General features: G+C 36.8%; 1 protein-coding gene across 1 annotated transcript; it reads left to right on the forward strand.

Moving 5' to 3' along the window:
• Positions 1–791: 791 nt before the first annotated feature.
• On the forward strand, positions 792–9,033 carry CLRN3 (clarin 3). Its single transcript, XM_063433950.1, has 3 exons — positions 792–1,084; positions 1,651–1,833; positions 8,252–9,033. Exons 1-3 carry the CDS (start codon positions 856–858, stop codon positions 8,524–8,526), a joined length of 687 nt encoding a protein of 228 aa, XP_063290020.1. The 5' UTR covers positions 792–855; the 3' UTR covers positions 8,527–9,033.
• Positions 9,034–12,818: the final 3,785 nt, after the last annotated feature.

A 12,818-nucleotide genomic window follows, 5' to 3' on the forward strand; every position in this document is an offset into this window, starting at 1 on the left:
AGCTGCAGAACGGATTGCTACCCCACCGGATCACCAGGAAACTGATCACTTGGAAAAAAAGGTATTTGAAGCGATACAGTGTGTGGAGGCTGTTCGCTGAAACACAGCCTCCCCATACACACTGTCACCCCCTCTCCACACACTGTCACCTGCCCTCACCTGTCGCCCCAGCCACATTCACCTGCCCTCACTCTTCACCCTCCTAATCCTGTCTCTCTCCAACCATACCAAACTCAACTGCCCTCACTCTGCCACACTCACTTGCCCTCACTCTGCCACACTCACCCGATCACATTTGCAATTCCTTGTCAGTACATCATCATTTTCAGTTCTTGTAATTTGCATTGGTTTTCTCGATTATTATTTACCATTTAAGCGCAGAACTGCTTTCTACACAGTCTAAAATGTACCCAAAAGCTGAAAATTATAAAACAACAAAACATAAAATTGACTTAAACATGCTCTTAAAATATACATTATATAATGCTGTTTGTACAAATACGACAACATATAAGAAAAATAAACAACCTCACAAATTCCTTTTAAAAGCAACAGTTGCTCATGTATGCAAAATAATCGATTTGTATAAAAGATAGGAAGAGGCAGCCATTTTATGATCCTGCTTGTGTTTTCCTTATATCTCTCCTGAATTCTGTATCTATGGCAACATAGTTCTAGAGATCAGGGTTCAATTACCAGGAATATTTATTGCCTCTGCCAGTTCAAGGTTCATTTGGAAAACCAGCTACAATGTGAAACCCAGTTTAACTTTGTCACTAAGAGGGAAAGGCTCACCGAGTAACTGCGTGGATGACTTATTAGAAAACATTGGGAATACAAACACATACAGAAGACATGCCTTCAAAACAGAAGACGTTATTATTCTTTTCTGGTTTTGTTCTAAGTATTGGATCATTTGCAATTATTTGCACATCTTTGGGAACCCAGTCCTGGGTATCGAGCAGAGTTAATTTTGATAGATCAAATGGTAGCGGTTACGCATTGGTGTCATATGGCCTATTCCAAGTAAGACATCAAAAAATAGAAAATGGAGGACTCGACACACAATTAGTCATTCACCAAGGTAAATTATTCTCCTTATTTATTTCACTCACCGTACATATGCATGCAATTTAAAGATCATTTAAGCAATATTGATTGCCATAGCCTCTCTAAACATTTTTACATAAAATAAAACGAAAGGGAGAGTATAGGCAATGTGAAAGGACGGTGAAGAATGTATCGAAAATATGTTTAGCACATATTCTATTTGTCCACCTCTAATTATTATATTCAATAGCTGAAATGATTGACAGGGCACACAGATGGAGGCACTCAGTTTTAGAATAGAGCAGTGTCAATTTCTATATTTAATTTTATATTCTAGACAAACACTTATTCGTTAAATACAGGGGATAAGTAAACATATTACAAATTCTGGGAAGTAACGGACCCCTTTTAGGTCTAATTCGACAATGGTAATGTTCTCGAAAAGCACAGGAATGGCGAGATTGTAATCACGCCAACATCAACAGTGTTTAACGTTCCGATTATTAGCATATGATAGCTTTTAACTCACCCAACTGTTAATTAATCTGAAACAAGTGAGATAGTCTTATATACATGTATTTCATTGTGTTTCTTTTTCAGTTCTACAGATGTTGAAACCAGGTGACTCCCAGCATATCATTCAAATATTGGTAATATTGATTCTAGTGGTGGGCTTACTATGTTCTTTCTTGGGATCAGCGACAACATGTTTAAACAGTGTCAGTAATCCATATCTGACATTTCTGGGTCCTTTAGGTGTTTATATATGGGCTTCGATAAATGGTAAGTATGCATAAACATATAATTCACATTTATTTTTGCTGGTGTTGTTTGATATGCACTTTTTATGATATTATGATTAGTGATGTCCCGAACAGTTCGCCGGCGAACATAGCTTGTTCGTGGTGAACGCGGTGGGCAAACATATGCGATGTTCGGTCCGCCCCCTATTCGTCATGGAGGTGGGAGGGTCTGGGAGGGAGGGTCTGCTGCTGATTGGCTGGAATGTGTCTGCTGACTGTGAGGTACAGGGTCAAAGTTTACTCAATGATGACGAATAGGGGGCGGACCGACCATCGCATATGTTTGCCCGCCGTGTTTGCCGCGAACAAGCTATGTTCGCTGGCGAACAGTTCCCGGCGAACTGTTCGGGACATCACTAATTATAATATATTGTTGTATCATTATATTATTGTTGGACTTCATTTTTTTTATTTTTATTTTTTATTACAATACTGCTTATGAAATATGTAGAATATGGAGTAAAATTAAGTCGGACTGGACAGGGGCAAAGAAATGGACTTAACAGCAAATAACAACTCAGGCTGAGGATTACAGTTAGAAGATTTACAAAAAGGGGTAGGAGAATTCGATATTGGCTTCTTTTGAGTGAAAATCATGGGAGTTATAGTCCACACCAACTTATTGTAGGCAAGCATTTCAGAAACCAAAGTCCCTCTTAATCCTAAATCCCAAATTTTGTGTCCCTATAACTTTATCCCCTAACAGTACAGGTTATGGCTCCCCGTAACCCCCAATTATATTCTTACATAAACAGTGTCGAATGGAGCATACTATGTAAAGTTACCTTACCCTGCTGATCTAATAAGGAGTTCCGGGTTATATAACTGTGACTGTGTACATTAGTTGCTTTCTCCCACCCATGTCACAAATTATAATACAAGTTTGATTATATTATATTATATTATATTATTGCCAGCAAATAAGGAGAATTGTTTTGAATGTTATCAGGAGATACTTGGAAACAAGAAAAATCTCCATGTATCCATCCTGGTAAAATATTTTATTAATAAATATTTTAAATGAGATTTTTTTTTTTTTTTTTTTTTAACAAACTCATTTTCCTGGCACTATTGTGCCCTGAGTGTGCCCCCACCCTCAGGGTCCCACTGCCGTGGCGCTGAAGGGGGAGGAAGGGATTAATCCCTTACCTTTTTTCCAGCGCTGGGCTGCCTCGGCTCTGGGACTCTCCTCCCTCTTCTGACGTCCCTGGCTGAATGCGCATGAGCGGCAAGAGCCGCGCGCGCATTCAGCCAGTCCATAGGAAAGCATGCTCAATGCTTTCCTATGGACGCTGGCGTCTTCTCACTGTGAAAATCACAGTGAGAATCACGGAAGCGCCTCTAGCGGCTGTCAATGAGACAGCCACTAGAGGCTGCATTAACCCATAGGTAAACATAGCAGTTTCTCTGAAACTGCTATGTCTACAGCAAAAAGGGTTAAACCTAGCTGGGACTGGCACCCAGACCACTTCATTAAGCATTATAGTGGTCCTTTAATAGTGTTTGAAAAGTAATTTTGCAATGACTTTTCTCATAAACCTTCAATAGAGCATTTTGGTTTGTGGCCCAATTGTTACACAAGAAAAGGTATTGGCTGGTTTTGAGTGGGATCAGATATCTAACCTGACATAATAAACAAAAAGTTAGATAATAAACAAAGTTAGAAGGAGAGTCCCTAAAATACACAAACATGAACTACATTGTGTCATAAAGCAGCAGGGAGATGACTGAAAAGATTATTTTATTTTTTATGTTGTGTTAGTGTTCTATATCTGCTTACTGGTATCTCTAATTTCAGCAAAAGCTGTTGTGAGTATAGAGACCATGTACAAGAAGCAGTCTCCCCTTAGAGCTTATTAAAGTGAGAGTGTCTTGGCTGGCACTTTTAGTAACACATCAATTTTCACAAAGCGGAGGGTGAAACCTGCAAAAATGTGCAAGAGGCAGATATTAAAAGGTACATAGATCTATTTTACCTTTACAAGAACTGTAACCACTAAATTGTGCTGTTGTGGTTATGGTGCCATTCGTTTTAGAACTGTTTAAATTCGAACATGTGCTCTGCTGGATGCTGCTCCCTGGTCTAACTACTTATATTGGGGACACTAGGACATTCCTTTCCCCATAAACTACAGCACTCTGTAGTTGTTATGGTACATCGAGTGCACCTTTAAAGGAGCACTTTAGTCACCTAAATTACTTTAGCTAAATAAAGCAGTTTTAGTGTAGAGATCATTCCCCTGAAATTTCACTGCTCAATTCACTGTCATTTAGGAGTTAAATCACTTTGTTTCTGTTTATGCAGCCCTAGCCACACCTCCCCTGGCTATGATTGACAGAGCCTGCATGAAAAAAAAAACTGGTTTCACTTTCAAACAGATGTAATTTACCTTAAATAATTGTATCTCAATCTCTAAATTGAACTTTAATCACATACAGGAGGCTCTTGCAGGGTCTAGCAAGCTATTGACATAGCAGGGGATAAGAAAATCTGAATTAAACAGAACTTGCAATAAAGAAAGCCTAAATAGGGCTCTCTTTACAGGAAGTGTTTATGGAAGGCTGTGCAAGTCACATGCAGGGAGGTGTGGCTAGGGTTCATAAACAAAGGGATTTAACTCCTAAATGGCAGAGGATTGAGCAGTGAGGCTGCAGGGGCATGTTCTATACACAAAACTGCTTCATTAAGCTAAAGTTGTTCAGGTGACTATAGTGTCCCTTTAATAATTACATCAGTAGGTGCTCTTTGTATATATCTGAGCTCTATATTTAAAGCAATTAATTGTCTATTTATGTCAGTTTAACATTTAACATTTAACATTTAACATTTAAGCGGCCTTGCTGCTTGAATTATCACTGCTGGTGAGATGATCACTTTATTACTTTTATCAAGCAGAATGTAATATGTTGTGAGTTTTTACAAAAAAACAAAATATAAATGTAAAAATAATTTTGTGAAAACGTTTACTGTAAATTTACACACAATATATGTAATAAAGTCGCAGGCTCACATGCACGTACACACTCATACAGATATATAAACTAATAAGACAAGACACACTTTCATAGTAAAAGGGATAACATATTAAAACCAGTTTAAAATTGTGCAGAATTTTGTATAAGATTACAAAATGGTTCATAGCTTTTATTTATAGTAGTGAAACATAAGCAATTAAACTATTGGTACAGTTTTATAATTTAATATTCACTATATGTCTGTTGTTCCTTACTCATTTACTATAAATAGTTACAGAGGAGTAGCTCCACAAAATAGCATTCAATATTGTTGGGCCTTTGTCTAATCTTTTGACTGCATGTCAGATTAAGAATCTTAGAATATTCTTCCTGAAGGAATAGGGAACAATAGATAGATGCATGTCAGCATTCCATTCTGGTGATGTGCTTTCTGAATATCTGAAGTGACATTTAACTATTGGTAGTATGATTAACTGTTATTACGCTTGTGCTGTAATATAGATAAGGGATAACGTAGCAGGATTTCTGGTATGTGCAATAAATTAGAGCAATTAAAAGAAAAATTCTAAACACTGAAACAGCTATAGCTCAATAAAGTGGTTTTGGTGTATAATTCAGGCCTTCACGTATCACTTCTCTGCTATTTAGGACTCAAATCACCTGGTTTATGCAGCCTTAGCCATGCTTCCACTGGCTGTGACTCACACAGCCACTCTACAGACTTCCTGAAAAAGACTCTATTTTGTTTCTAAAATTCCATTATTGCACACTTTATTTAATTTAGAATTTTTTTCTTCTGCGCTGTTAATAGCTCGCTAGAGCCAGCAACAGCACCCTGTGTGTGATTATGTTCAATTTACAGAGCTTCATAAACAGAAACAAAATGATCTAACGCTTAAAATGGCAGAGAATTGAGCAATGAGAATGCTTAGGCATGATCTATACAACAGAACCGATTTGTTAAGCTTTGATCATCATGTTTTGGTACTTATAATGCCCTGTTATCCTCCTGTTTCATCTGTTTTTGCCAAAATGAGTAGTGCTAGGATGTTATGTGATAAAACTGGATGCCATATAGTTTTTTGAAAGTTATAGCGTAGTTTGTAATTTAGAAGCAAGATGATCACTGATATGAACTAAATGCAATTAACCAGTAACATTGTGTCACATTACCTTATGTTGCATAGGCTGTGACATGGGCTGAGGAGGTCCAGGAAGAAGAGAGAGACCCTTCCTACGGACCCTCTCATGTCTCCAGTGGTTCCAACGCCGGCCACTATAGCTCCAACCCTTTTTATGATGCAGCGCATGTGCGCCAACGTCATGCCGCTGATGACATCATGGCCTGCCAAAACGTTTGACTCCGAATGTTTTGGGGCCGTGGCTATAAATGAAAGACATAGGGTATAAAAGGACCACTCAGGGAATGGATCATTGCCCTGTTGTGGTTTTTTGTATTGGTTCTGATCTAAACTGACTATTCTCCGTTCTGTTCTCCTGTGACTCAGCTATTGTTTTTTTCTCTTCCCTGATTTCTGGCTTCCCTGACTCGGCTTGTCCCTGACCATACTTTTTCTAACAACATATAACCCGGCCATTCTAAGGACTGGTTAACGTTGCCTAACTATTATCATATATACACTGCATGTTGGGTCACTGGGTATCATGACACATTGTAATACAGCCCTTTAATATTTTTTGAATCATCGTTTGATGTCAAAAGGTATTGTTTCACCTATTTTAGCAGATTAATGGTTTGACAGCAAACAGAAGCACTAGTTAGATCCATTCCTTTAAAAACAGTGACAAGTTCGCTCAGATCAAATCTCTAAAACAGTTATGAGCTCACAAAGCATTAAACAAGGCTGGATAAGACCATGAGGAGCCAGGCAAGCAGCCATTTTAATTATCAATTGGTAAGAGCTTCCCTCCCTCCTCTTAATTGTGTCATGTTTGTTTGTCTGTGTGTTTTGTCTGTCACAGCTTGGTTGCCCAGGGGGCATGTTGGGTGCCCAGCAGGCTACTTGGGTGCCTAGTGAGCTTGTGAGAGTTCTGCGGGCATGTGGTCGCCCAGCGAGTGTGTGGCGGTATATGGCCCTTGTCAACCGGGGGCTTGGGCCAGCAGTCCATGGAAAGTGGATGGCTAGGGCTGTCCCTCCCCTAACCTCTGGATAATGGACATGCCCACTTAGACAATAAATGGCTAGTGGTTAGCATTACGTCATGGAGGGCCCAAGTAAAGGCATTGAACTGGTTGGATTGCGGGTAGATGGGGCAGCTGACCTAAGTTATGTTTGGTTGGCAAGGTGGCCTTAGTGATATATCTATTTACTGAGTAATTATGAATATAGTATTTATGTTAAAGTTGAAGTTTTAATATTTATATATTTATAATAAAGCTGTGGCCTATTTACTCCAAAGCAAGTCTGATGTGTTTCATTTCAGGAATAAATGGTGGGGATCAAATGGTAAAGTTTTATGTCCATACACAGTTACCCTCTACCTACACACAAGAGTTTGTTGTATCTTACCTTGTTGTATCTTACCACTGGTTCCTCACCCTGGCAAGTCACCTATAACTTGTCTTAGTCTTTTTTTTTTTTATATGACGCTCTATTAACTTTGAACATTTTCTTAAAAAAATTGCACTTGACATTACAATCCTTTTCAGTCCTGAATAGCCACGGCACAAATTGCAACAGAGGAGGAGAAACAGAAATATTGTGTTTCTATGTTGACTGACAAGTGTATATAACAGGGCTTGTAACGATGATTGACAGGGAGCAAAGATTACATTCAGTTACAGGGTGGAGGTAAACAGCACAATGTGTTTCAGCCCTCACCAACACGTATTTGTTAAATACAAGGGATAAATATACATAATATTAAAACTATAATATTGACGATTCCCCCCTTTAAATAGATAATTGATATTATGAGTGATGTAACAGCCTGACTCCTTGAAAATGACCTTGTGTCTCGCTCTGGTAGCCTATTTATATACATGCTTATATGTGTTTAATGTCTTCTAGCACTCTTTTATTTGCCTTTTTATACGTTTGTTATATGTTTGGTATATGTGTTATTGATTTATAAATAAAGCTGAATTTAGCAGTGGCATTGGGGTGCACCTTGATTATTGATGTATACTTTTCGTTTTGATACTAAGGGGAGTCTCTTCTAAAGGTTGCACTAACTGGTACATACCTTATATAATGTATGCTCTTCTATCTAAATCATCTGTGATCGTCTATACTACTACTCATGTATTGGTAAAGAGAGTCCATAGTCACAGAGTGACAGGACAAAAGAAAACTAAAGACAAATGAAAAACACATGAGTAACTATACAACTAGACTTTTTTTTTAACTTTTGCCAAAATGTTTTAGCTTATATAACTTTTACCTTTTTTTTTCTCCTAGGTTTTGCTGTTCTACTTGCAATGGTTTTATTTGCTTCTAACACAGAGGCAAATCAAATGCCGAAATACCTTGCACAAGTATTCGATAAAAGCACTGATCGGTATCATAAAAGTGAAAACACATATGGATATTCATATTGGCTGCTTCTCCCGTGTATATTTCTAAATATCGCCACAATAGGAGTCATTTATTATTATCAACACGCACGATACAACAAGAAGAAAGAACAAGAACGACCAATGGAAAATGCATCCAAGGATGTTATTTTATTTTGAATGGAGAAAACATAAATGAATGGACTGTGACTGCAGGCAGGGGAAGTGACTGATTATTTAATTGCATTTATTGTCTTTATCACAAGCCACTTTCAATAAAACAGCAGGCTCCTCGACAGAAGATTGGCTGAGCCGATAAAATTGAAGCTTTGATGCTGACATAATGCTTTTTTCTCTGGTCATTATTAGATGTTGGGTTTTTAAAAAAAATCTGTATTTAATAAATGCATGCCATTATGTTGAATACAGAGAGCTCTGAATACATAGCATACAGAGAGAGCTAACCAAATACTCATTGGGCTATTAAATACCTTCCAAACGCCCAATTGTGGGTAGAACAGTCTTGATTCTGGTGGACCAATGTCACTTTATTACACCCTTTTCTCCCTATTGCCTAGTTGTAGCAGGATATTGTGGGGACAAGTTACTGTTAACTGGTTTGCTCCATTATTAACACTATCAGAAACCAGATTAAGGAACACATTGCAATGCACGGTTGGTTTAAAAACTTGCACTCTTTTTAAACCAATCTCTAGAGTCCCATGCCAGCTATTTTGGAAATATTCGAAGGTATTCTTTTGTTTCAAAGCAGTTTTATGCTTCCGTACTAGTCCTGCGTTTGATTCCAGCCTCTTCAGCCTATAGTTCCTTTAAGTTTTTCTAATTGTCTCATTTATTGTTAAATGCCCTTGTACTATTGTAAAGCGCTATGGAATTTGTTGGCAATATATAAATGCCAATAATTATTATTATTTTCCACCAGAAAAAAGTAGGTCAATGGAATAGAAGTCTATAATCAGGACCCCACTTCAAAAATTGGGATACTCCAGGGGCTGTGATTTACGAGTGGAAAGAAAATTATGAAGCAGATATATTTTTTAACAAATTGATGATAAATGCAAAAATAATATAGTAATATGGAGGGAACCTACATACAAGGAAATAGAGCCATAAAGAGCTATGTTTGGATTCAGAACTCAAAACTTTACCAATGATGCCCCCCCCCTGTTAAACAACATTGCATCCAGAGTTTTATTAATGCTGCAATGTTATTTGAGTGGTAACGTCAGCTGCTATTTATCTATGAGACTATAAAATAAATGTAGATTTGACAATTGTACTTTATATATAACAAATTATTTTAGTTTGCTGAGCATCAGGATGAATATTAAAGGGTGATGCTGCCAACAATGTATATTTATGTATGCTTCGTTGCATTTTTAGTACCATTTTGACTATATTTCTGTATTTAAGGTTCTTTTATTTAACATTTATTAGCACGCTGTTCTCATGGAGTAGTGCTTATTGCACACCCAAACATCTTATTAACTGCCATTTTGTTGCAAGACTGGTATGTGTATTCAACCTACTATCTCTTAAGATAAAAGCTCCTATTATTAAAGGACATCAACTACCACCTTGAAATATTCTTGATTCACACTATAAAGGGTTGCATTTTAAAATTCATTGTTAGAAATGTGGTAATTATTGGCAAAAAATATACATTGATCCTGCTATCTTCACACACACACACACACACACACACACACACACACACACACACTCTCTCTATTTTCTGCCAAAGTGTTCTATTGCTATCTATTCTTTAAACAGCTAGTTGCGTTGACTTGAGAACCAATTCATCAAAATATTGAAGGACGGAAAAAAATCTTGAACCCAGCCAAGTTGTGTATTTCTGTTATTCTAAATGTATTTTCGCCTTGACTTTAGCAGGCAGGCTCACAGCTTGCTGGTTGGTGAATAGACGTCAGACTAATTACTATTGCATTCATTAATTAATGGCTAAGGTTCTAACTTACCTAATTAATGAATTACCCAATTTTTACGGAGGTGTTTGCTTTTTTTTTTTTTTAAAGCTTCACATAGCGAGGTGATGCACAGAAATTCTTTCTCTACAAATGAAAAACGTATTTTTATGTGTGATGCTTGGATGGGGAGAAAGACTGAGTATTATTTTATTTGAAACATAGGATGCTTCAAATGATGTATGCATGACAAAAATCACTTTGATTTATAGATCGCTGTTTGAAAACCAAAAAAAATAAAATCCTTTAAAGAAAAAAATAATTTATTTTCACTATTGTTTTAATATGTTACAAAAATATGGGGAGAATATACAATTGTAGTGATTATACTGTATACTTGCAGTATTGCAGAAGTACTCTATATTGATTGCGCAGAACCAAAAATATAAAACACACTCAAATATCATGTCAACAGGTATATCTTAAGCATTTCTAAACTATGTCTGCATGTGGCTAAATATATATATATATATATATATATATATATATATATATATATAAAATACACAAACCAGTGCACTCGCTTATTAACTAAACAGTGATTTCAAATCCTACATAGTACTATTTAAAAACACCTCACCTAGGTAACAAATAATGGGGGTTTGGTTACATTATATGATCATACATTGCATAAGCCTGCCAACTGCATCAAAGTACCCCATTCTTGGCAGGTCCTACTCTAGCAGCCTAATGCTTGCTCTTATGAGATTAATCCACTTACTTGGGAAATGCTTCCTTACTGGGACTCTCTGCAAGTCAAGGCTAAATAGGATCCTGGAATGAGACACCTGTGGCAGGGAGGGGTGCAAATATATATATGTATGTATGGGTTACTTTTTAGAACTTCACTTTTGAAACAAAGTAAACCTGGTATTCCAGGGTTGGTGTGCTCCCAGAAGATATTCAGGATCACTAAATATAAACTGGAGATTAACTAAAGGCCTTCTGACCCTTTATTTATTTATTTAAATGACGGCATACTTGTTTTATATCTACAGGTATAACTGATATACTAAAAAATATTTCTTTGTATGCTAGCATTGTTTATTTTCAAGTCTTGGCAAACAGAGACATATACATAATATACACCTTTTGTTCCAAATGAGAGGTTTGCTTAAACCTTGATCGCTTACGCTTAGCCCTTTTTTTCCAATCTTTGCAGAATGCTGTCGTTTTAATTAACATGCAAATTTTAGGCAAAGTTTTGCTGACTTAAATCTTTGGAGACCAGCAGTGAGATGAGAATGTCTGCAAGGCAATCTACACAAAAATATCCCTCTTCTATCGATCTGTGGCTTTGAACATGAACATATTTATATGTATATTTACTGGAGGCCATGCGATACCCAGGAGTATTGTGGCATACTTGCCGATACTTAATGAAATCTTTTACGCCTATCTTAGCCTTTTACTGTATTTGTACTGTATTTTTTACTGTATTCATATTTCAACACTTTTCTCCATATCTTACAGTCAAGGTAATGGGAAAAATGTTTAAGTAACACAAATCAGAGATACAATAATTGTGGTTTGCCATAATTCTGGATATTGGGTTTAACTGAAAAACATAGGTTGCAAAAAGAGGTTATTGTAAGTTTGGCAATTTGTTAAAAGCTATCAGTAAGTTGAAGAAATGTCCAAAGCCGAATTTACATTGTAGGCACTCTGAATGTGGCGGTTAGATGTAATTAATGGGCAACAACAAATGTCTTCCACAAATACCTTCAATATAAAATATAATGCTTGTAATAAAAGGGCATGGCATGTTAGAATAAAGGCAGTAAAATTGACTCTGAGAGAAGGAAGAATGAGGCCAATTTGTACAGTCTTAGATAGAAGATTCTGAAAATGGGGCTTCATGATGTGGTTGTCATTGATCCAATGGGTTAAAATCCAATCCTTTATTAATATATGATTGAAAATCAAACTGACCGGCCGCCTGAACACACTCTCATCCATTGTCCCTTTGTTGAGAGGTAATCATAGACCTCTCTCAGGCAAAAACCATACAGTTCAATGCTAAATATATGAAGATTTTTAATATGTTCTCAATTTAGGGAAACTTGTTGGCACACTAGGTAAGTATAACTTTCCAAAACTTGCCAAGTAAAAAACAAAACAACAAAACTGAAAAAAGCAAAACAAAGAAACACTCTTAATTATGCATTTTTATTAATTGGGGATGTATGTAAAAACAGTGATGAGCACTTTACATATAAAGTTCATGGACACCCAGTAAGAGCCATGCAGTAAAAGAAAGTAAAGAACACGAAAAGGAATTTCGAGAAATGCTTGGAATGTTCGGGAAGCTAGCCGGAAGAAAAATGTATGAGGTCTAAATACAGGTAGGCTGGATTGGTTCTTATCTGCTTACACAATCTAGTTTTCTGTGAGTGTCGTTGTGCTTGAGTGCTGATATTTACACAATTAACTCTCAGTTACAAATCGCATTAAACAGCACTTCTT

This window comes from Pelobates fuscus, chromosome 10 (genome assembly GCF_036172605.1).
Source record: "Pelobates fuscus isolate aPelFus1 chromosome 10, aPelFus1.pri, whole genome shotgun sequence".
Classification (NCBI taxonomy): Eukaryota; Metazoa; Chordata; class Amphibia; order Anura; family Pelobatidae; genus Pelobates; species Pelobates fuscus.